The sequence below is a fragment of the Pongo abelii genome, chromosome 12, assembly GCF_028885655.2.
Source record: "Pongo abelii isolate AG06213 chromosome 12, NHGRI_mPonAbe1-v2.0_pri, whole genome shotgun sequence".
Lineage (NCBI taxonomy): Eukaryota > Metazoa > Chordata > Mammalia > Primates > Hominidae > Pongo > Pongo abelii.
In genome coordinates this window covers 84,114,546-84,141,194 of record NC_071997.2, presented here as the reverse complement: position 1 = coordinate 84,141,194, position 26,649 = coordinate 84,114,546, and the positions used below count along the sequence as shown (strand labels likewise).

The 26,649-nt window shown below is 36.6% G+C and overlaps 1 protein-coding gene across 10 annotated transcripts in view; it reads left to right on the top strand.

Moving 5' to 3' along the window:
* Positions 1–16,113, top strand: part of FOXN2 (forkhead box N2) — a 65,087-nt gene extending 48,974 nt beyond the window's left edge. For all 10 annotated transcript variants that reach the window (XM_054548205.1, XM_024242771.3, XM_024242773.3 and 7 more), the window contains 2 exons: positions 10,123–10,191; positions 11,741–16,113. In XM_054548205.1, the coding sequence (XP_054404180.1) occupies positions 10,123–10,191; positions 11,741–12,264 (593 nt within the window). In that variant the 3' untranslated portion in view covers positions 12,265–16,113. The remainder of the gene's footprint in view (positions 1–10,122; positions 10,192–11,740) is intronic.
* Positions 16,114–26,649: the final 10,536 nt, after the last annotated feature.

Sequence of the window (26,649 nt, the reverse complement as noted above, 5' to 3'; positions counted from 1 at the left end):
GTATGCTCAGGTTAATGTGTGTATTTGTATCTTTGTTTTTAACTAAAAAGTTAAAAAAAGTTAATTTAAAAATAGAAAAAAGCTTATAGGTTATAAATAAAATATTTTTATACAGCTGTATTATGTATTTTATGCTGTTATTACAAAAGAGTAAAAATGTTTAAAAAATTAAAAAGTTTATAAAGTAAAAGGTTACAGTAAACTAAGGTTAATATATTATTGAAGAAAGAAAAAGTTAAAAAATCAACTTAGTGCAGCCTAAGTGTACACTGTTTATAAAGTCTACAATAGTGTACAGTAATATCCTAGGCCTCTACATTCACTCACCACTCACACTCTCTGACTCACCCAGAGCAATTCCGGTCCTTCAAGCTTCATTCATGGTAAGTACCCTATACAGGTGTACCATTTTAAATATTTATATAGTGTTTTTATTGTACCCCCTTTTTTGTCCCCTGGCAGAAACTAATAGACCATTTACTGTACCTTTTCTATGTTTAGATACACAAATACCATTTGTGATACAATTGCCTATAGTATTCATTACAGTAACATGGTGTACAGATTTGTAGTTCAGGAGCAATCCTAGGTGTGTAGTAGGCTATACCATTTAGGTTTAAGCACACTCTATGATGTTCACACAGTGACAAAATCACCTAACAGTACATTTCTCAGAACATATTCCCATCATTAAACAAAGCATGACTGCATTTTTATTTTATTTATTTGTTTTATTTTTAAGAGATGGCGTCTTGCCATGTTGCCCACACTGGTCTTGAATGCCTGGGCTCAAGTGATCTCTTACCTCAGCTTCCCAAGTAGGTGGGACTACAGGCGCACATGACTGTATTTTAAATCATAAAAAATTCAGATAAAAATTTGGGATATTTTGTTGTTGCTGTTTAACATTTTTCTATTTTAAAAAGTATTATATATTTATTACAGGAAATTTGGGCAATAAAAACATTTATCAAAGAGAAAGTAAAGTCATTTATCCCATTGTTAATATTTTGTTTATTTTTATTTATTTATTTATTTATTTATTTATTTGAGACAGCTTCTCACTCTGTCACCCAGGCCAGAGGGCAATGGCACAGTCATGACTCACCACAGCCTCACAATCTTGGGCTCAAGCCCTCTTCCCACCTTAGCCTCCCAAGTAGCTAGGACTACAGGTGCCATCACACCTGGCTAATTTTATTGTTAACATTTTGATATAATTCTTTTGGGGTTTTTTTAATGCCACATATATGAATAGATACACTTGCATGCATGTATGTACAGGGACACATACATAAACACACACATACTTTTTCTCCAGATAGTAGATTCACACTTTGTATACAGTTTTATATCCCTTTTCCATTTATTTTTATGGTTATTTTTCATGGAAAATAGGATTGAATTTTTTAGTAATATCAGTAGAGTTATTACCTTTTCAGGTCTATCTTAGACTAGAATAGGGGTTGGGAAACTATGGCCCATGGCCATATCTGGCCTGACATCTGTTTTTGGGTGTCCCATGAGCTAAGGATGGTTTTACATTTGTAAAATGGTTGGAGAAAACAAAATCAAATAACAATAACTTTTCAAGACTGTGAAAATTCATTGCAACAGCAGAGTTAAGTAGTTGCAACAGAGACCTACATATTATATCCTGGATTTTGCCTCTTAGCATGCAAAGCCTAAAATATTTACCTTCTGACCCTTTACTGAAGAAGTTTGTCATCCCTTGAATTAGAATATGCTTGAAGATATTTCTCCTGTAGGTTATTTAATCTGAAGAACTTTAATTTTAAAAGGTAATAAGTTGACTTTTTGAAAGTATATCAAAATTCTGAATAGTGGGTTTTTTTCTTGTAGATTAGTAGTATATTAAAATCAGTTTTTCTAGTGTTGCTTTGGAGCCTAGAGACATTTTCATAACCTTTAAAAATAGAAAATTTCGGATGAAAACCTTTCTGTGTATCAGAAATATTTTGGCTCTTTGGAACTATACTAAACTGAGCCTCAGAAGCAGTGTGCTGATATCTTTAAAAATAAAGGAGGAAAAGAATATGAAAAAGTTCTAGAGAACCCTGCAAAGAAGTTAAATGGATAGGGGATCTGTTTCAAATAATGTTCTGTCTTAACATAAGACAAATATCCGTGTTCCTGTTACCTACATCAGTAAATGTGGTTTCTCTTTACATTTAGGTATTGCCAAAATGCCTTTATCTTTGTATTGCCTCAATAAAGTCTGACACTTATTCTCTAAAGCTCAGTTCGTATACATATTTTGACAACATTTTCTTTGTGAATTCTGGAGTTTACTTAAAATCTTTTCTTGCTCTTGTTCTGTTCTATCCAAATTCTTTCTTTCTTTGGGGAACAAGACATTTCCACAAGTTTTTGCTGCTAGTTTCAGCTGCATGTTTTTCATTTAGTAGGGCACAGATACTTCTTCTTCATCTAATGGCTTACACGTATTATGCATCATCTGTCTAGTGCTACCAGCACCTTACCTCCATTCCTATATGCATGAGTCTTAGGCCTGTTCCTCTAGTAATAATTAACTTGGTGGGGAGGCCATTGGCATTCTAGGTTAAAACAAATGCACATCTGTCCTGGAATATAATACAAAATTCTCCATGAATTTTAAGGGAAGAAAACGTAAAACCTCACAAAAATTTAGGAAATTTTATTTTTGAACTTGGTTATTTTGGGGTATATTTCTGAGGAAATTTTCTCTTGCCTCTTTATATTATTTCTAGAGAGAAGTTTAAAAAACATCAAGTGGATTAGACATTCATTACAACTAATACTGTTGAGCTAGACTCCTTGTGCCAGACACTGTTGGAGGTTCCTTGGGATATGCATAGATGAGAGACCCAGGCCCTGCTCTTAGAAAATATATACTTTGGCTGGGCATGGTGGCTCACGCCTATAATCCCAGCACTTTGGGAGGCTGAGGTAGGTGGATCATATGAGATCAAGAGTTCGAGACCAGCCTGGCCAACATGGTGAAACCCTATCTCTACTAAAAATACAAAGATCAGCTGGGTATGTGGTGGCACATGCCTGTAATCCCCGCTACTCGGGAGGCTGAGGCAGGAGAATCACTTGAACTCGGGAGGTGGAGATTGCAGTGAGCTGAGATCGCGCCACTGCACTCCAGCCTAGGTGACAGAGTGAGACTCCAAAAAAAAAAAAAAAAAAAAAGGTGGAGAACACCTGATTATCAACGATTTGTCCAAGGTACAACCTCAAATTTTGTGGAACAAAAGTTCTCCTTGGCAGAGAGAATCATAACAATAGAGAAAGTTGTCTGGCAGTTGCTAGGAATCTGTCTGGCATGTTGATATAGACCAGGTAGATGTGGTCATTTGCGTGGGCAAGGCAAATGTAGCAGAAGTTTAAGAGCTTATTTAGCATAATAAGGACTTTGAACATCCTCCTCTGCCTAGAACAATTAATAAGCCTTAAGTTGCTTACTTGATACTTTGCATGCATTATCTAATTTAATCCTTAAAACAACCCTCTGAGGTATTGCTGCCCCTCTTTTACAGATAAGCAAACTGAAGTTTGGGGAGATTAACTTCTCAAGGTCACACAGCTAGTAAGTGGCAAAGAAGGATTCAGATTGAATAATTCTAATTTCAAAGCCTGACTCCTACTAGATAAGTGGCACTGGGAGACCTGCTGAAGAACTTTAAATAGTGAAGTGACATTGTCAGTTTTATGTTTTATAAAGATCACTTAGGTATTATCGTTGGCCTCCAATATTAAAACTTACATATTCATCTAACACTTCATAGAATCATCTTTACTGATCATTACATTAGATCTACCTTTAGACATGGAAAACTGAGGGGAGAGATTAGGCTTAGAACTCCAGAAACTGTTATCAGCCTAAACAGGTGCAGCAGTGTGTTTGTTGTCTCTTGATCAACTTACAATGACTAATTTTATGTGACAATATCAGTGTTATGGCATTGTATAATAGATAGCAGGAGACACAGGATTCTCTTACTGAGATAGCAGAACAAAATATTTTTTGGCCAATAGTTTGGTTTGGTGTGTATTTAGAGTAAATTCACCTGTTTAAAAATATTACTGAGCTGTTCTAGACACCAAGGTACATCAGTGAACAAAGCAGACAAAAATGGAACTCACATTCCAGTTAGTGAATTTTAGTAGTTATACTAACTGCTAAAAGCACCTGGTATACTACAAAGAGATACAAAATTAAGGTAGTTGATGGTGATGTTAGGGCTACATGTAAATCTAAGATTTGTGTCTTATTGAAATGAAACTAAACCAGTGGTCCAGACAGCTTAAAGTGTTGGTAATTTATTGAAACTATTCTTTTACTTCAGAGAATTACAAGAGACAGCTTCTCCATCTGGATGCTCTGCAAATGTATATATTAGTTTTGATAGAGACAATAAATCCTTTTGTAGTTACTACAAAGCTTATACCATTTGAATTATTTCTATAGTTCTCATATCATTCCTTACACAAATGGACTGAGAATCAAACAACAGAAATATGCTCGACTTATAACCTTACTCTCGTATGGCTAAAACTAGAGTCTTTGAATTGTTTTTAATTATTTTTAATAATTTCCCAACATCAAGGTTAAGGAAATAAAAACCAACAGGCACAAATAAACAGGTTTTTTAAATTGTTGTTTATTTTTGGTTTTTTGAAATGGTGTCTCGCTCTGTCACCCAGGCTGCAAGTGCAGTGGCATGATCTCTGCTCACTGTAACCTCCACCTCCTGGGTTCAAGCAATTCTCCTGCCTCAGCGTCCCAAGTAGCTGGGATTATAGACGCTTACGACCTCACCCGGCTAATTTTTGTATTTTTAGTAGAGACGGGGTTTCACCATATTGGCCAGGCTGGTCTCGAGCTCCTGACCTCAAGTGATCCACCCACCTCGGCCTCCCAAAGTGCTGGGATTACAGGCATGAGCCACCACGCTTAGCCAAATTCACGGTTTTGACACGGTTTTGTTTGAACCAGTTATGAAATCAGTAGCATGTTTGAAACTATCAAATTTTGGTTCCTTATGAACTGGATATGTTAGATAATTTAGCTAATAGTGTTACTGTTTTTAAAAACAGAGCCACCTTTAAAATATCATAAAGTACTTTATCAATGAAAAAATACCATTATGAAGTGTTTTCAAATGTGACAATAAACAAATGAGTCTTCAGTTTAAATTTAGTAGCAAAATTGGCTGAACACGGTGGTTCATGCTCATAATCCCAGCACTTTGGGAGGCCGAGACGGATCCCTCAGGAGTTCAAGACCAGCCTGGGCAACATGTTGAAACCCCATCTCTACCAAAAATACAAAAATTAGCCGGGTGTGGTGGTGCACACCTGTGGTTCCAGCTACACGAGAGGCTGAGGTGGGCAGATCACTTGAACCTGGGAGGTGAAGGTTGCAGTGAGCCATGATTGCACCATTGCACTCCAGCCTGGACAACAGAGTGAGACCCTGTTGATAAATAACGAACCAATCAACAAAAATAGATTGGGTACTATAATTAAAAATTGTAAGTTCTACCCAGAGAATTTTTATGGCTTTTGTTCCACGAAGTTCAAGATTGTACCTTGGACAAATCATTGATAATCAGGTGTTCTCAATTATGATGGTGTTTTGGGTCATTCATTGCTTATTTTTAATGTTGAAGTTAAACTTTTTTTCACAGTTAATTGGCAAGGCATTGCAGGAAGCATACTTATAAATGTTTTAAACAAATAAGATACAGGCAAAATCCTTTTGCAAAGAAGTATTTGGTTTCACAAAGTTAATTTCATGTTGGAGATTTCAAGTTAATTTGGCTATAGTAAGTTATCTATAATAAATAAATCTATTTAAGGAGTATTTTTCCTACCGTTCTGCTGTTATAGAAACAGTACTTAATTTTGTTATCACTTTACAATATTCAGAAATGGTGTTCATGTAACTTTCTTATGTTATCAGGATAAGCCTCTTACCAGTTTTAGGTGTTATGTTTCAAAATAATGTTCCTTGAATCATAATGGATGTTTGTTAAAAGAAGTCAAGTTAGGCCAGGCGGGGGGCTCACCCTGTAATCCCAGCACTTTGGGAGGCCAAGCCAAGGCGGGTGGATCATCTGAGGTCAGGAGTTTGAGACCAGCCTGACCAACATGATGAAACCCCATCTCTACTAAAAATACAAAAATTAGCTGGGTGTGGTGGCAAGTGCCTGTAATCCCAGCTACTCAGGAGGCTGAGGCAGTAGAATCACTTGAACCCAGGAGGCGGAGGTTGCAGTAAGCCGAGATGGCGCCATTGCACTCCAGCCTGGACGACAAGAGTGAAACTCCATCTCAAAAAAAAGAAGTCAAGTTAGAGATATACTAATTTTTTAGTAAGTAGATTTTATAGGTGCTTCATTTATAGGACAAAGTTTCTGTAATCGGTTTCTCATTATAATGCATTTCCTCGTTAGATTATTTTGCCATCACCTTCCTCTTTTATAAAATTGGAAACAAGGTAGATCCTTTTTATTAAAAAGAAAAATTAGGCTGGGCACAGTGGCTCACACCTGTAATCCCAGCACTTTGGGAACCTGAGGCGGGAGGATCACTTGAGCTCAGGCAACACAGTAAAACCGTATCTCTACAAAAAATAAAAATAAAAATTAGCCAGGTGCAGTGGTACATGCCTGTCGTCCCAGCTACTTGGGAAGCTAAGGTAGAGGGATCATTTGAGCCTGGGAGGTTGAGGCTACAGTGAGCCATAATTGTGTCACTGCACTCCAGCCTGGGTGACAGAGGGAGACCTTGTATCTCAAAAAAAAGAAAAGAAAAAAGAAAAATTAGTTAATGGAGAAGTAATCTCTCTGTTGGGGCTTTTGCATAATGCCATGCAAGTTGTGCCCTCTGCAAGTCCACTTGGCTTAAGGCAGTGAGTGGGGCCTGAAATTCAGCCCACATTCCATTCTTCTAGCTGTGTGCCTTGAATAGGGAACCATTCACCTGGAGGAAGATTTGCCTTTTTTCCAACTCAAACAGAGACACAATATGGGCTAGCGCCTGCATCTTTTCTTCTTCAGACGTGTTAGAATACTGAGCTCAAAAAGAATTGTCTCAGCCTTCATCCTAAAAGACAGGAATTGGAGAGGTCATTGTTTTTGCTAGCCTCTTGGATGTGGCATGTGGGCATCATTGATTCAAATCCTTTGTACTTGCTCTTCTTTCTGCCCAATACTCTTTTCCCTCAGATATCATTCTTTCCCTCCCTGAGGTCTTTGCCCAACTGTAGCCTGCCTTCTCCTTCAGGATTTCTCTGACCTCTATATTTAAAATTGTAACCACTTTCCCCAACACTCTATTTCCCTTTCCTCTTAATTTTTTTTAAATTTCTTGGCCATTTGTATGTCTTCTTTTGAGCAATGTCTGTTCTGATCATTTGCCCATTTTTAAATTAGAGGATTTTGGTTTGTTTGTTTTCCTGTTGAGATGCTTGAGTTCCATTTATATTGTAGATGTTAATCCCCTGTCAGATGAGTAGTTTGCATGTATTTTATTCATTCTGTAGGTTGTCATTTCACTGTTGATTGTTTCTTTGCTGTGCAGAAGCTTTTTAGTTTGATATAATTCCGTTTATTTTTGCTTTGGTTACCTATGTTTTTGAGGTCTCATTCATAAAATCTTTTCCCAGACCAATGTCCTGAAGTGTTCATCTTTGTTTTCTCCTGGTAGTTTTATTGTTTCAGTTCTTACATTTAGGTCTTTGATCCATTTTGAGCTGATTTTTGTATAGGGTGACAATGGGAGTCTCGTTTCATTCTTCTGCGTGTAGATATATATCCGATTTCCTTTGTATCATTTATTGAAGAAACTGTCTTTCCCCCAGTTAGTGTTCTTGGCACCTTTGTCAAAAGTCAGTCCACTGGGGTGGGCGTGGTGGCTCATGCCTGTAATCCCAGGACTTTGGGAGGCCGAGGCAGGCAGATCACTTGAGGCCAGGAGTTTGAGACCAGCCTGGCCAACATGGTGAAATTCCATCTCTACTAAAAACTCAAAAATTAGCCGAGTGTGGTGGCACGCCTCTGTAATCCTAGCTGTTCAGGAGGCTGAGCACAAGAATCGCTTGAACCTGGGAGATGGAGGTTACAGTGACCTGAGAACACTCCTCTGCCCTCCAGCCTGGGTGACAGAGCAAGACTCTGTCTCCAAAATAAATAAATAAATAAATAAAAATTAAAAAAAAATTAGTTGGCTGTAAATATGTGAATTAATGTCCAGGTTCTCTATTCTGTTCCATTGGTCTATGTATCTTATTTTTATGCCAGTACCTTGCTTTTTTTGGTTACTACAACTTTGTAGTATATTTTGAGGTCTGTTCGTATTTTGCCTCCAGTTTTGTTCTTTTTGCTCAAGATTGTTCTGCCTATTTGGGGTCTTTTGTAGTTCCATACAGCTTTCAGGATTATTTTATATTTCTGTGAAGGATATCACTGGTATTTTGATAGAATTTATAGATTGCTTTGGGGGTAGTATTGTCATTTTAACAATACTAATTTTCCCTATCCATGAATATGGGATGTCTATTTGTATTGTCTTCAACTTTTTTGTAGGCATTTTAATTTTATTTTTTGTAGCTATTGTGAATGAGATTGCCATCTTGATTTCTTTTTCAGCTAGTTTGTTGTTTTGTGTATAGAAATATTACTGACTTTTGTGTATTAATTTTGTATCTTGCGACTTTACTGACTTTATCAGTTCTAAGAGTTTTTTGGTAGAATCTTTAGTTTTTTCTATATATAAGAGCCCATTGTCTGCAAACAGGGACATTTGACTTCCTCTCTTCCAACATAGATGCCTTTTATTTCTTTCTCTTACCTAATTGCTCTGGCTAGGGCTTCCAGTACTATGTTGACTAAGAGTGGTGAGAGTGAGCATCCTTTGCTTGTTTCAGTTCTTACAGGAAACGCTTTCAGCTTTTCCCCATTCAGTAAGATATTAGCTGTGGATCATGAGGTCACATTTTACTTGGGGGAAAAGAGGTATAGTATTATGTGCTGTCTCATAGTGGCCAGCATCTGATTTACTTAAGTCTGTTAGTGTTATCAATAACAATAGCATTTCCTACCTTAAGAGAGTTTATGGTCTAGTTGGAGAGAAAACAAGTCAGTATCTTCATGGCTTTATTATCTACAATGACTTTTAAATTAGACATTGAAAGTAAATAGGAAATCTTTATGGTAATAAAAATTTCCACCTTTGAGATATAGATTAGAAATTTCATATCTGAGTCTTATTTTAAATGTCTTTTTGTAAGCTAAAATTTATAAACATTTTCTAACTTTTCTAATTATTAATGGTGTAATTTAGATTATACCATTTTACTTTTCTTTAGTTATTCAGACTAATATATCACCAAGATGAAGAACTTACAGCAGTAAATATAAGTAGATATGAGAGCATAACTTTATCTGTTGTAGAACCTGCTGATTTTGCCAGTCTTTTAAAGCCCATTTATAATGGAGTATCCATTTGACTTCATGAATATTATATAAATTTGTTGTACTTGTAGGCTTGTGTATAATCATGACTAAAAACAATACTAATTATTTTTGTTTCTGCATAATTATTCACTTAGCATTTATAGGTTTACATGACCTAGACTGACAAATTACATATTTTTATCTCCTGCAACTGGCATGTAATTAACATAGTGCTTCATAACTGCAGATATGCATAGGTAATGATAGTATTCAAGTAAAAATGCAAAAAAAAAAAAAGGAGTAACGATGTACATTCTTAGCTAATTTAGTCTGTTTAAGGGGAAACCTTACTGAAATACAGTTTAAGTTTTCGTTTTCATTGTGAATAATTGAAGAGAACTTGCATTATTTCTGGTATCTTTCCATCTCTTTTACACAGTATTGTTCACAAAACTGTTTCGTGATTTTAAGTGAACAAAATCAGACTTCAGAATAATATATAATATCTGATTTTTGTTTGATGTATGTTTATGCTTTCTTCGAATATACACCAAAATTGTAACACTGGTTATCTTCGGGGGCATGCAAATACTTACAATAGCCTCTCCTTTATAAAGAACATTAATATTATTACTTTTTCCCTTTTCAGAATCTGATATTGATGCTGCTGCTGCAATGATGCTTTTAAATACTTCTATAGAACAAGGAATTTTAGAATGTAAGTAATCATGCCTTTTTAAAAAAAAAAAAATTTAGTGCCTTTTCAAATTTAACCTAGACTATAAAATAACTATTACAGACAAAATTACTTCTTTCCAACCAAATTGTATTTTGATCTGAGTAACTCAGTTTCTGTTTTATTATACTGTCATTAATTTATGTGAGCAATTGAGAGATTGAAGTTAATGCTGTGATTTTTCTTACATTGACCAAGAAATGAAGAAAAATATATTTAGAAAATGAGCTCGAAGAGCTAAAAGTAAAAATGAAAACTATAAACAAGAAAATATAGTAAGTATAAAGTATATTTATGAACTTGGACTAGGAAAAGCTTTCTTTAAGATACAAAATGCAGAATCCCTGAAGGAAAAAAATGGGTAAATTTAATAAAACATCAAGATTTTAGCATTCTGGTCAGTCATGGTGGCTCACGTCTGTAATCCTAGCACTTTTGGGAGGACAAGGCAGGTGGATCACTTGAGACCAGGAGTTCCAGACCAGCCTGGGCAACATGGCAAAACTCCATCTCTACAAGAAATACAAAAATTAGCCAGATGTGGTGGTACATGCCTGTAGTCCCAGCTACTCAAGAGGCTGAGGTGGGAGAATTGCTTGAACCTGGGAGGTGGAGGTTGCAGTGAGCCATGAGCATGCCACTGCACTCCAGCCTGAGTGACAGAGTGAGACTTTGTCTCCAAAAAAAAAAAAAGCATTCTGACAACAAAATATATCTAAGAAAAGTGACATAAAATGCTGGAGATATATGTTTTTTCTGTGTATAACAAAAGATTAGTATCAAGTACATACATAAAAAGGATTCTACAAGTAAGAAATAAGAAAACAGTTCAACCGAAAAGTCAGCAAAATATATGACTAGGTGGATCTTAGAAGAGGAAATATATGTGGGCAATACACATGTGAAAAGATGTGTAACTTCTTTAGAAATTCGGGAAACACAAAATGAAATAATATTGAGGTAACTTTTTTGTCCATAAAATTATAAAAAATTTAAGTAATTGAGAATGGTGTTAAGTAGGGAATACGTTTTGTCATACACTGTTGGGAGTAAATTGGTACAACCATTTTGGAGGGCAATTTGAGAATACCAATGATAATTTTAAATGTATGTATCCCTTAGCAATTTTTTCATATCTCTTTTTAAAAATTACTTGCATATATTCAAGAAAAGGCATCCAGAAGGATTTGTATTGCAGCATGATTTATACTAATGAAAAATTGGAAACAGCCTAAATATTAACACCGAAGTGATTAGCTAAACAGTGGTACATTCATATTGAGGCATTCTTTGTAAGCAATTCAAAATAATTATATATTCTATAGAAAAGTCAAGACATTGTTAAATGGTTTTTAAATGTTTCAAATTAATGCTTGCAAAATGATGTGATGTGGGTAAAAAAAATAAAAAATCTACAAAGCATCATGAATCTAAAACATTTGTTGCTCAAGAGTAATGTAGTAGTTTAAAATTGGTCTGTTTTTGCCACCAAACACATTTGACCTATTGATGGAACTTTTATTTTCCACAGGTGAGAAGCCTCTTCCTCTTAAAACAGCATTGCAAAAAAAGAGGAGTTACGGCAATGCATTTCATCATCCCAGTGCTGTACGATTGCAAGAGAGTGATTCTTTAGCCACCAGCATTGATCCAAAAGAAGATCACAATTACAGTGCAAGTAGCATGGCAGCACAACGTTGTGCATCCAGGTCTAGCGTGTCTTCCCTGTCTTCTGTGGATGAGGTATATGAATTTATCCCAAAGAATAGTCACGTGGGAAGTGATGGCAGTGAAGGATTTCACAGTGAAGAAGATACAGACGTTGATTATGAAGATGATCCTCTTGGAGACAGTGGCTATGCATCACAGCCTTGTGCAAAAATCTCTGAAAAAGGGCAGTCAGGCAAAAAGATGCGAAAACAAACATGTCAAGAAATTGATGAGGAGCTCAAAGAGGCAGCTGGATCTCTGCTCCACCTTGCTGGAATTCGTACATGTTTAGGTTCCCTAATAAGTACTGCAAAGACACAAAATCAAAAGCAACGGAAAAAATAGAAATACTTAAAGTGTGGCAATACTCTTTCACTTAATTCTTTACAAGGGATATCAAAGCCATAATGGACTTCATTAGTTTTAGGGTAGGGAAGGGATACTAATTACTTATTTCTTTCAAAACATTTTTGGTTTTTGGTTTTTTAAATTTTTATTAAACAATTGCTGTTAGGATCATGCCTGATCAGAAATACATGATGTGAAGTCCTAAAAGCATAATTTTTGTGATAAATGTGTCCAAGATTTGAAAATTTTTATATAAGAAAATCCCCAGCCTCTGTCTTAAACTTGTGGGACAAAAATCCTTTCTTCTGTTAATATGTCAGAATGTAAGATTTGGCAACTCTGTAAATTTTTTTCATTTTCTTTTCCAATCTGTAACTATAGTTACTGAACCAGCTAAAAATTTTGCTGATGTATTTTTCATATACTTCTCTCCTGACACACAATCCGGTAACATAAGATTGAAATTTTTTTACTTTGTCTTAATTTGTTTTTAATTTTGTTTTGTTGTCGTGTGAGCAAAGACAAACATAAATTGAAAAACATCCTGATGTTTAGAAAGTTTCTTTTGGTTACATAGGTAGAGAATACAACAAAGAGTTCTAAGACTTAGAAAAGACAATTTTGTGATGTCATTTCATCGAAGAACACTCCCAATTCCTATTAGAATGGTAGCTTTGAAGTGTTTTTACTTTACAGATACTGCATAGCATTTATTGGGGCCTTTTATTCTTTCCCAAAGTGCTTTGCAAACATTAAGTTATAGCCACTAGCTGCCTTTGTTGAGTATAAGTTATCCAGTGAGAGGATATAGCCAGTTAAGTGTGTTATGGAGTACACCCATTTTGACACACTTGTAATAAGAGAATCTTTCATTTGCCTGCCACATGTACTGTATTCTGTACTCCAGAGTACTGAATGGAGTGAAATGAAACATTTTGAGTACTGATTGCATGTTATCATAAATAAAGTAGGTCATTTAGGAAAAAACTTCTGTCCAAGCTTTGTATGAATTAAATTCATAACTATACCACATTAAATCTTAACAGATTTAATGCAATTTTACAGACACAATACCTTCATGAATTTCAAAATTTATATTAAATTTGATCTTATGCAATACACCCTTTTGAGGAGGCAGTGTAATAACCTATAGTGCCATTGATCCATGAGAAAAAGATTTTCTGGTACTACTCCAAAAGTGCTTTGACTAAGTATCTTAACTATTTGAACAGTCTGCTTATATGAGACAGTTTTTCATAGTATCATTTGTATAATTTGATTAGATTATTCAGAAACAACAGGATGCTAAACTAAACTTATTCATTGTATCTTTTTTTTACAATGGTGGAAGCAACTTTCTGAAAGTTCAGTCTTATGCTACATCCTAAGTCATAGACAATGACCTTGTTTTCATTATTCTGATAGATTGTATACATATGTACACATACATACACACACATGCACAGTCAAGGTCATGATGCTGATTTGCTGCTTTCAGCTGTTTCTATGATTATACAGCATTTTTTAAGAGACAATTTAACTTTTAATTTTTATTTTGGCAACTGTCAAATGAGAAAAATGATTTTAAAAACTTTTTTTTCAATTGACAAGACTTTTAGTCAGGGATAACAGTATTAATGTTCTCTGTTCTGTTTCCATGTTAAATTTAATTTAACCTGGATAGCCACATTAATGAATTGTTGCTGTCAAAATACAGTAATTTTTAAATTTGTTAATAATGAAAACCCTTAAGCATGCAGGATGAGGTATTTGGGTTTTTTTCTTTGGATCGATCAGATCTACAGAAAATGGCTAAATTAAGTTAACTTTTATTATAGACAGTGAATAAAACACCAAAAACCCAAAAATGCTTTAACCACAGTATAAATAATAAAAAGGTTATATACATCATTTTAATAACTATTTTTAAGTTATTTACCATAGCCTCTGGATAGACCTTAGGAACAGTGTTTCAGTGATCTGGCACCAATTTATTTTGTTCTGCTGAAATTCTGTATCACAAATGTGCTATCTGGTTTCTGTCCATTAGATAATTACTCTTTGTAAGAAAAGGAAAGAGAAGCAGAGTTAGTTCTAGCTCTAATAGGGATCTTGAAAGTTATTTTGTCTTGATGTATGTAACAGTAATTCTTTACATCTTTTGATTTTTCTCTTCCTTTTTATTCACCCTTCCCACGAATTTAAATGTTTAAGTAATATTCATCACTAGCAAGGATGATAAACACTTGTGCACTGAAAGCTAACAGGGAGAGGTTACACAATATTTTACAGTTTCTTAAACATAATTTAATGCATCACCTTCCACTTGCTAGTATACCAAGTCAGTTATTTTCAAGGGAAGAACCTTTTAAATTATGGTCCTCCAATTACTACTTCCATTGAGAGTATGCTCTCATTCCTCAGGTGTTTTGAGAAACATGACTAATAACCACACAATTAAGTAGAGTCATTCCAAGTCCTATGGCCTGGAAATTGTGTTCCCTATAATATACAAATTTTCCTGTAATAAAGTCAACTTAGAAACTCCAAGGAGGTTACATGTTTTCCAACATATCCTAAAACTGTGATATAAGCTAACATATAATTTGCCTTACGTCAAAAGAATATGTTTTGTTGCAGCTGATTCCAGTTTATAATAGATCCCTAGTAAAAAGCTTTGATTCAACACAATTGTTCATCTTCACATCCCAAACAGAATCAGTGTTTCTTGAATATATATTTTTGAAGTTTTTTTGTGCAATATATTACTAAATCAGTTATTATTTTACTTTTCAAATTCAGAGAAAGAAAACAGATTACCTGAATTCATGGAAAAGGTGGATCACCTCCCTTTTTCCACCTTCAAGCCTTTCCTGTCCTCATAGCCAGCATGACTTCTTTTAACTTGGATTCCTTTGTATATAGTAAAGTTTAGTATATGTATATTTTTTTTTTGCTACTTTCTGAGGCATTATGTAAAGGGCTCATACTAGATGTTCAGTTAAATATACTTTAGCACAAAGTCAAACTAGAGAATGTGTTAAGGAGGGAATGTATGTGTCTTGGTAGACCAGGAGGCCTTTCCCAGCAGTTTAAGCAACAGATGTGAATACTTCACAAAGCTGTAAAGACCATTGTCTTAAATACTACAACAACTTAACACCCTTTTGTGAAGATCATAGCATTTATCTAAGAAACTTTGAGGCTTTCTGGTTTACATATATCTTACAGGTGTTTTCTTGTATTTTTTTTTTTTAGTTTGAAATGTGTAAGCTTTGATTTAAACCAAGTTTACTTGAGTATGTTAATGATGTAGTAAAAATATTTATTGAAAGGCGAATTCGAGTATTTTAATGTTATACCTGCCATTTTTTTTTCTTAAAACGTATTCTTTGCATCTAACTGCCAGTGCCATTGTCAAAACTTATTTTTTAAATCGTTGTACATTTCTTCTTAAACTAAGTGCTTAATTTTAAAGTATTATGTTGCCATCATATAGTGTATAAAAATGTATAATTGCCAATTGATTGTAACTATTATTTATTTTTAAATGAAAGTGTAAGAATGCTTTCTGATTCAACAAATTTGTTATCAAACTGTTTCCTTATCCTCTTTTCTGATGTAGCATAAAAATTGTCCCGGTTTGAGTTATAACTGCCAATAGATGACCAGTCACAAGTGAACCACTTCTCAGTTGCCAGTCTTTGCTCATATTAAAAACAACTTACAAATACTTAGTTTTTGTATCTAATCTCTGATTATTAAAATGTTTATAAAGTTTATTTTTACCAAAGAGATGCAATTCATTATGAGAAAGTATTGCATAATAAATTTTGTTTTATAACATTTTTTGTGCTTTCTCTGATCTTTTGTAGGATAGGGTGGGACAGGAGAAGGGTGGTAGGGCAGATGTGATGGCTATACTTCTACACACACTTTCCATTCAAATTGGAGTCAAGGAAATGAAAAATACAGTTTAATTTCAAAATTTTTTTAAAGTTTTTTTATGGTTTTTAGATGTTAATTATTGAAAGCTAAAACGACATTAATTAAATTACTATCTTCCTAAAGTTAAACTTCTTTTCCTATTAATTTACATATATCTGAGATATTTTGAAATATAACTGGGAAAAATGGAGTAGAATATGAAACGAGCCTGGCCAACATAATGAAACCCCATCTCTACTAAAAATACGAAAATTAGCCAGGTATAGTGGTGAACGCCTGTAATCCCATCTACCCAGGAGGCTGAGGCATGAGAAATGCTTGAACCCAGGAGGTGGAGGTTGCAGTGACCTGAGATCTCACCACTGCACTCCAGCCTACACAACAGAGTGAGACTGCATCTCAAAAAAAAAAAAAAGTCATCAAGAGCTTTATGCCAATAAGTTCAACAACTTCGGTGAATTAAAATGCAACAATAAGAAAACCCAATCTAAAAATGGGTTAAATACCTGAACGGACACCTCACCAGAAAAGATAAACAGATCACAGTCATTGATATTTACCCAAATGAATTGAAAACATGTCTAAACAAAAACCTGCACACAATTGTTATAGCAGCATTGTTCATAATTGCCAAAACTTGGAAGCAAATAAGATGTCTGTCAGTAGGCAAATGTATAAACTGGTACATCCAGACAGCAGACTATTATACAGCAATTTTTTTAAAAAGCTATCGACATCCCAAAGAAGATACACAAATGGCCAAAAAGAACATGAAAATATCCTCAACATCACTAATTACTAGGGAAATGCAAATAAAAATCACAATGAGATACCACCTCATATCCATTAGAATGGCTACTATTAAAAGGTTAAAAACACCACCAAAACTAAGTGACGAGTGTTGGCAAGGATTGGAACACTTGTGTAGCCACTATGGAAAGCAGTATGGAATTCAAAATAGTGCAGTCACTGAAAAGCAGTATGGAAGTTCCTCAAGAAATTAAAAATAGACCAGCAATTTTACTTCTGGGCACATACCCAAAAGAATTGAAAGCAGGTTCTCAAAGAGATATTTGTCTACCCATGTTTAGAGCAGCATTATTCACAATAGCCAAAAGGTGGAAGGTTCACAAATGTTGATCGATCGATGAATGAGTAAAATATGGCACATACAGACAATGGATTATTATTTCACTTCAAAAGGGAAGGGAATTTTGACGCAAGCTACAACATGGATGAAACTTGAGGACATTATTCTAAGTGAAATAAGCCAGTCAGAAAAAGAATACTGTATGGTACCTACAGTAGTCAAACTGATAGAGACAAAATAGAAATGTTTGCCAGGGGCTGGAAGAACAGGGGAATAGGAAGTTGTTTAATAGGGCATGGAATTTGTGTTTTGCAAAATGAAAGAGTTCTAGAGATTGTTTTCACAACAGTGTGAATGTACTTAACACTATTGAACTGTACGCACGAAAATAGTAAATGTTATATATATGTTACCACAAATAAAAAACAAAAACAAAAGAGATTTCAAGCTATGATGGAAATTTAAACACATATTACTAAGTGAAAGAAGCCAATCTTTGACTTAGTTGAAAGGTTCACTTACTGAGCCTTAGAAGGCTCATTTCTGTGATTCCAACTACAATCTTGTATCGCTTAGCAACAGGAATACCTTCTGAGAAAAGTATCAGGCAGTTTTCTTATTGTGGGAACATCATAGGGTGTACTTAAAGAAACTTAGATGGTATGGCCTACTACACAACTAGACTATATAGTAGATAGCCTATAGCTCAGGCTACAAATCTATGCAACATCTTACTGTCCCAAATACTGTAGACAGTGGTAATGCAATGGTATTTGTGTATCTTAACCATATCTAAACATAGAAAAGCTACAGTAAAAACAGCATAAAAGATAAAAAATAGTACACCTGTATAGGGCACTTACCATGAATGGAGCTTGCAGGACTGGAAGTTGCTCTGGGTGAGTCAGTGAGTGTGAGTGGTGAGTGAATGTGAAGACTTAGGACATTACTGTACACTACTGTAGACTTTTTAAACACTGTACTCTTAGGCTATACTAAATTCATTTTAAAGTTTTTTCTTCAACAATAAATTAACATTAGCTTACAGTAACTTTATAAACTTTAAATTTTTTTTAACTTTTTGACTTTTATAGTAACACAGCTTAAAACACAAACACATTGTACAGCTGTACCAAAATATTTTTTCTTCATATCCTATAAGCTTTGTTCTATTCAAATTTTTCTTTTTACTTTTTAAACATTTTTCTTAAAAACTAAGACACAAACACACACATTTTCCTAGGCCCACACAGGGTCAAGATCATCAGTATTACTGTCTTCCACCTCCACATCTTGTCCCACTGGAAGGTCTTCAGGGGCAATAATATGTATGGCGCTATTATCTCCAATGATAGCAATGCCTTTTTCTGGAATATCTCCTGAAGGACCTGAGTTTGTTTTACAGTTAGCTTTTCTTTTTGTTTAATAGGAGTATACTGTAAAATAATGGTAAAAAGTATAGTAAATACATAAACCAATAGCATAGTCATTTATTTTCAAGTATCCTGTACTGTACCTTATTGTACGTGCTATATTTTATATGACTGGTAGTGCAGTAGGTTTGTTTATACCAGCATCACCATAAACACAGAATATATTATGATAATATGAGGGCTAAGGAATCACTAGGTGATAGGAATTTTTCATCTTCATTATGATCTTATGGGACCGCTGTCGTCTATGTGGTCTGTCCTGGCCTTTGACCGAAACATCATTATGCAGCTCATGGCTGTATATGACATTCTAGAAAAAACAAAACTATGGAGACAGTAAAAAGATCGGTAGTTACCAGGGGTTGTGAGGGAGTATGGGCTTTTCAGGGCGGTAAAACTATCCTTCATGATACTGTAATGGTGTATATATATCATCATACATTTGTCAAAACCCACAGAAATTAAAACCAGACAGAGTGAACCCTAATGTAAACTATGGATTTTAGTTACTAGTGATGTATTAATATTGGCTCGTCCATTGTAATAAGTGTACCACACTAATGCAAGACATTAATAATAGGAGAAACTGGGGCTGTGGTAGGGGGCACAAAGGAGGGTATAAGAGACCTCTTGGTACTTTCCACCCAATTTTTCTGTACACCTAAAACTCCTCTAAAAAAATAAAGTCTATTAATTAAAAAGCAAAACCTAAAACAACTGGGACTTGAAAGTACTTCCAATGGCCAAAGCTAGAACAATATGAGCACCAAAATAAAAATGTAGTCTTGGCCAGGTGCGGTGGCTCACACCTGTAATCCCAGCACTTTGGGAGGCTGAGGAGGGCAGATCACGAGGTCAGGAGTTCAAGACCATCCTGGCCAACATGGTGAAACCCCGTCTCTGCTAAAAACACAAAAATTAGCTGGGCATGGTGGCGCGCGCCTGTAATCCCTGCTACTCAGGAGGCTGAGGCAAGAGAATTGCTTGAACCAGGGGTTGCAGTGAGCCGAGATCACGCCACTGCACTCCAGCCTGGGCTACAGAGCAAGATTCCATCTCAAAAACAAAAAACAAAACAATTGTACTCTTAATATCTTAATGTATAAAATAAACATCTATGAGTCCATACTGATATAAATAAATGATTGATTATGTTAATACATGAGGGAAAAGAGACAAATCTCCCATGCAGAAGAATTCCACATAAATTATGCAGCTACTCCACCCTAAAGGAGGAAGCATAACTTCCCATTTCTTAAATGTGGGCTTGCATAAGGGCTTCCTTCCAGAGTTTAGTGTGGAAGGGACAGTGATGCGGGTAGTACCTTCACGGTGGAGAAACCTGACAGACACTACTTCAGTCAGGCATCCTAGGTCAACATCAGCAGTCATGACTGACGTTGATAGCATGTGTTCGTGATATTATATAGAAATGGACTTTCCCTCTGTGATCTGCCTCCCAAAACTCATAGCCTAATTTTTAAAAAGAAATCAGACAAATTCTAGTAGTTTGGCATCCTACAACAAGCCTGACCAGTATTCCTCAAATCTGTCAAGATCATTGAAAACAATCAAAGTCTGAGAAACTTTCATAACCAAAAGGACCCTAAAGAGACACAGCAACTAAATGGGATGCATCCTGAATGGGGTCCTGGAATAGAAAAATGGTATTAGGTTAAAAACTAAGAATATCTAAATAAAGTATAAACTTGTGTTAATAATAATGTATCAATAGCAGTTCATTAATTGTAACAAATGTACCATACTAGTGTAAGAGGTTAGCAGCAGGGAAAACTGTGCAGGGCAGAGGGTATGTGGAAAGTATCTGTATTATTTGCTCAATTTTTTTAACTCTAAAATGACTCTTTAAAAAGTCTAGTAAAAAAAAAACTGAAAGCAAACTCCAAGTCCACATGGCTTCACATGAATTATATTTATTATTTAAGGAAGAAATAATACCATTATACCCAAACTCCTTAAAAGCAATAAAAAAAAGAAGACAAGAAAATATTTCATAACTTGCTTTATGAGGCTATAGGTTTAGCATTAACCTAATACTAAAACTGAGTAAAGACATTACCTGCTGGGTGCAGTGGCTCATGCCTGTAATCCCAGCACTTTGGGAGGTCAAGGCGGGTGGATTACTTGAGGTCAGGAGTTCAAGACTAGCCTGACTAATGTGGTGAAACCCCATCCCTACTAAAAATACAAAAATTAGCCAAGTGTGGTGGCACGTGCCTGTAATTCTAGGTACTTGGGAGGCTGAGGCAGGAGAATCATTTGAACCTGGGAGGCAGAGGCTGTAGTGAGCCGAGAACGCGCCACTGCACTCTAGCCTGGGCGATAGAGTGAGACTCAGTCTCACAGGGAAAAAAAAAAAAAAGACATTACCAAAAAATACAGACCAATATTCGTCATGAATATAGACACAAAAATTCTTAACAAAATATAATCAAATAAAATTCAGTAATATAAAAAAGAGACAATAACCAATGGGGCTGGCCCTAGGAGTGGTTCAATACTAAAAATCATCATTGTAATTCACCATATCAACAGAGGCAAGAAGAAGAATGTTGGGAACAGGCCCCCAAATCTGGCCATAAACAAAATCTCTGCAGCACTGTGACATGTTCGTGATGGCCATGACGCCCACACTGAAGGTTGTGGGTTTACTGGAATGAGGGCAAGGAACACCTGGCCCATCCAGGGCAGAAAACCACTTAAAGGCGTTCCTGAACCGCAAAGAATAGAATGAGCGATCTGTGCCTTAAGGACATGTTCCTGCTGCAGATAACTAGACAGACCCATCCCTTTGTTTTAGCCCATCCCTTTATTTCCCCTAAGAAATGCTTTTAGTTAATCTATAGAAACAATACTTATCACTGGCTTGCTGTCAATAAATATGCGGGTAAATCTCTGTTGGGGCTCTCAGCTCTGAAGGCTGTGAGACCCCTTATTTCCCACTCCACATGCTATATTTCCATGTGTGTGTCTTTAATTCCTCTAGTGCTGCTGGGTTAGGGTCTCCCTGACTGAGCTGGTCTCGGCAAGTGGCGTCCATACGTGGGGCTCGAACCCAGGTTGAAGGGTCGCTGGAGCAACAGTTGGAGAACGTGGAACTAAGCTGGAGGACACTCGAGTACTCTTAAAGCAATCCCCTTGGTGAGTAAGAAGGGGAGCTCGGAAGCATCAAGGGGAGCTCGGAAGCATCAAGGTAACAATGGGACAAGTGTGGGCTCTGGTTCGTTCCACCTTGGAACATTTTCACACTGATGATGAGGAGGAAGGAGAGTATAACGAAGTAACAGAGCAGGTTTGTTTGCCAGCTAAAGGTAAAGCGGCAAAGGAGGGAGAGGTTCATCCCTACTCTTCTGCACCCCCTCCTTATTTTGAAGAAAAAGAGTGGCCTGACCCTCCAGATCTTTCTTTTCCAGAGGACACTGGGCGAAAAGTAGTTGCTCCAGTGACTGTTGGAGCAGCACCTCGAGCAACCACTCTCAGTTCTATTCAGGCAGGAATCTAGCAAGCTAGAAGAAGGGGTGATTTAAAGGTTTGGCAGTTCCCTGTTAGAATACACCCCCCAAATCAACAGGGAAATATTATAGCTACATTTGAGCTTTTTCCTTTTAAATTAGCTTGGTTACAGGAGTCTCTCAAAAAGGTGATTGCAGGCAGCATGTGGGCTCAGTGGCTCACACCCATAATCCCAGCACTTTGGGAGGCCAAGATGGGCAGATCACAAGGTCAGAAGATCAAGACCATCCTGGCTAACATGGTGAAAGCCCATCTCTACTAAAAATACAAAAAAAAATTAGCTGGGCGTGGTGGCGGGCGCCTGTAGTCCCAGCTACTGGGGAGGCTGAGGCAGGAGAATGGCATGAAACCAGGAGGCGGAGCTTGCAGTGAGCCGGGATCATGCCACGGCACTCCAGCCTGGGCAACAGAGTGAGACTCTGTCTCAAAAAAATAAAATAAAATAAAAGTGATTGTAGATTTGGCTGCTCAGGATATAGTGTTGCGGTTATTAGCTTTCGACAATGCTAATCCTGATTGCCAGGCTGCTGTGCAACCTATTAGAGGGAAAGCACATTTAGTTGATTATATCAAGGCCTGTGATGGTATCAGAGATAATCTGCATAAGGCCACTCTGCTAGCCCAGGCAATGGCAGGACTGAGAGTAGACGAAGGAAATACTCCGTTTCCTGGAACTTGTTTTAACTGTGAGAAGCATGGTCATGCTAAAAAAGAATGTAGAAAAAATCAGCGAGTCAGGCCACCAGATAGGGGAAAAAAGAAAACTGCTGAGCCTGAAATATGTCCACAATGTAAAAAAGGAAACATTGGGCTAGTCAGTGTCATTCTAAGTTTGATAAAGAAGGGAACCTGATTTCGGGAAATGCCATGAGAGGCCCATCCCATGCCTCGTTCCAAACCGGGGCATTTCCGGCTCAGGCCATTCCCTCACCCCTGTACAATGTCTGTCCCCTGACACAGCTGGTAGTGCTGCAGTAGATTTATGCTACACAAAAGCTGTGAGCCTTCTGCCTGGGGAAACCCCGCAAAAGGTCCCAACAGGAGTCTGTGGACCCTTGCCACTGGGGACGGTAGGATTACTTCTAGGAAGGTCTAGTTTAAATTTAAAAGGAGTACAAATACTTACAGGAGTCATTTATTCAGATTACAATGGGGAAATTCAAATTGTTATATCTACTTCTGTTCCCTGGAAAGCAGAGCCAGGATAGCGCATAGCACAGCTCCTGATTGTGCCGTATGTGGAAATGGGGAAAAGTGAAATTAAATGAACAGGAGGATTTGGAAGCACAAATAAACGAGGCAAAGCAGCTTACTGGGTAAATCAAATTACTGATAAACGTCCTACCTATGAAATAACTATTCAGGGAAAGAAATTTAAAGGTTTGGTAGATACAGGAGCAGACATTTCAATCATTTCTCTACAGCACTGGCCATCCACGTGGCCAATTCAACCCGCTCAATTTAACATGGTTGGAGTTGGTAAAGCCCTTGAAGTATATGAAAGTAGTTATATTTTGCGTTGTGAAAGGCCCGATAGACAATCTGGGACTATTCAACCAATGATAACTTCTGTACCTATAAATTAATGGGGGAGAGATTTATTACAACAATGGGGAGCACAAGTTCTAATTCCAGAACAATTATATAGCCCTCAAAGTCAACATTTGATGCATGAAATGGGGTATGTCCCTGGTATGGGACTAGGAAAAAATTTGCAAGGTTTGAAGGAACTGCTTCAAGCAGAAAGACAAAGTTCTCACTAAGGTTTATGTTATTTTTAATGGTGGCCATTTTTAAGCCTCCAGAACCTATACCTTGAAAATGGTTAGCAGATAAGCCAATTTGGATAGAAAATGGCCACTAAGTAAAGGGAAACTGGAGGCTTTAGAAGGCTTAATTACTGAACAATTAGGAAAAGGACACATAGCTACAACATTTTCCTCTTGGAATTTTCCAGTTTTCGTAATTAAGAAAAAATCAGGTAAATGGAGAATGTTGACAGATCTTAGAGCCATTAACTCAGTTACACAAGCTATGGGGACATTACAGCCAGGATTGCCTTCTCCTGCTATGATTCCAAAAAATTGGCCTTTAATCATCATAGATTTAAAAGACTGTTTCTTTACTATCCCCTTAGCTGAGCAAGACTGTCAATGGTTTGCATTTACAATTCCTGCAGTAAACGACCTGCAGCCTGCTAAGTGTTTCCATTGGAAAGTGTTTCCACAAGGCATGTTAAACAGTCCAACAATTTGCCAGACTTATATAGGACAAGCAATTGAACCTACTCGTAAAAAATTTTCACAGTGTTACATTATTCATTATAAGGACAATATACTTTGTGCTGCCCCCACTCTAGAAATGTTACTCCAATGTTATGATCACTTGCAAAATTCGATTTCTTGCACTGATTTAATTGTAGCTCCTGACAAAATTCAGACTACTACTCCTTACTCGTACTTGGGGACCTTAGTAAATGACACTACCATTGTGCCACAGAAAGTAACCATACATAGGGATCAATTGAAAACATTAAATGACTTCCAAAAATTACCAGGGGACATTAATTGGATACAACCTGCTGTAGGCATTCCTGCCTATGCCATGAGTAATCTATTTTCTATCCTTAGAGGAGATACTAGTCTCACTAGCCCTTGGCAATTAACAAAAGAAGCTAAGGCAGAGTTACAGCTGATTTAAAAGCAAGTCCATAAGGCTCAAATAAATAGAATAGATCCAAAGAAGACTCTAGATTTGATAATTTTTCCAACTCACCACTCATCTACTGGTGTTATTGTCCAAGAGCAGGACTTAGGACTTAGTAGAATGGCTTTTTCTTCCACATACTAATTCACAGACTCTAACTCCTTATTTGCATCAAATTACTACTATGATAGGTAATGGGAGAACTCAGATTGTTAAATGACGTGGATATGATCCTGGAAAAATTATTGTTCCTCTCACAAAGGCACAAATACAGTAAGCTTTTATAAACAGTCTTACTTGGCAAACCCATATAGCTGACTTTGTGGGTATTCTTGATAATCATTTTCCTAAAACGAAACTGTTTCAATTTTTCAAATTAACTGATTGGATCCTCCCTAGAATAACTAAATTTAAACCAATTGAAGGTGCTGAGAATGTTTTTACAGATGGGTCTAGTAATGGTAAAGAATAGTAAACACATTACTGGCATCCCATATAATTCTCAAGGACAAGCCACTGTAGAACAAATGAATCTCTCCCTGAAACAGCAGTTGCAAAAACAGAAAGGGGGAAATAGGGATTACGGGACAGCCCATACATACACAATTGAATCTAGCATTATTAACTTTAAATTTTTTTAGCCTGCCTAAAGGCCAGATGTTATCAGCAGCTGAACAACATCTACAGAAACCAGCTGCAAGGACCGAAGCAGAACAACTGGTTTGGTGGAGAGATCCAATAACAAAAAGTTGGGAAATAGGTAAAATAATAACTTGGAATGGAGGTTATGCTTGTTTTTCTCCAGGACCGAATCAACAGCTGATTTGGATACCATCAAGACACCTGAAACCTTATCATGAGCCAGATGCCGAGGAAGAGATTCCAGGAGGATCCTGAGGACCCCCCGGTTGGTTGCAGCCATGTCAAGACTGATGCTGAGGAGGACCCCAACTGTCACAAGCAACACCCATTGAACACAGCCACCTACTTGGGGACAGATCAAGAAGCTGTCACAGATGGTGGAAGAAAACCTGAGGAAAGCGGGACAACCAGTCACAATGAGTAATTTAATGATAGCTATGATAGCGATGATCACCATTGCTGTGAGTATTCCTTCTGCAAAGGCTGACCACAGAGAAGAATTATACTTATTGGGCATATTTATCAATCTTGGCTGGCAATAATGCCTGGATATAATCACTGTATGACACATTTACACATGCTTTCTGATCTCAGTATTTACCATAATAAATCTCCTCCTATAATTGAGGCATTCCGCTCTCAAAAACCTATTTGTAAACAGAAATGGACCTGGCCAGAAAAAATGAACATACTTGTTTAGGAAGATTGCATTGCAGAACAGGCAGAGTTTCTGCTCAACAAGTCCTATGGAATCATTTTTGATTGGTCCTGTAAGGGGATGTTTAGCTTAAATTGCACCACTCAGTCTGCATGTCATGGCCACACTATGTTCAGCTGGTCTGAACAAAACGGTCAGATGGTAGAAATGGTAAGAAGTATGGCAAGAGTTCTTATTTTCTGGAAACATAGCGGTATAGTGGTACCTCAACCTCAAATGATATGGCCTGCTGTAGGAGCTAAACATAAGGATTTGTGGAAACTCTTAATGGCTCTTAATAAGATCAAAATTTGGGAAAGAATAAAAAAGCA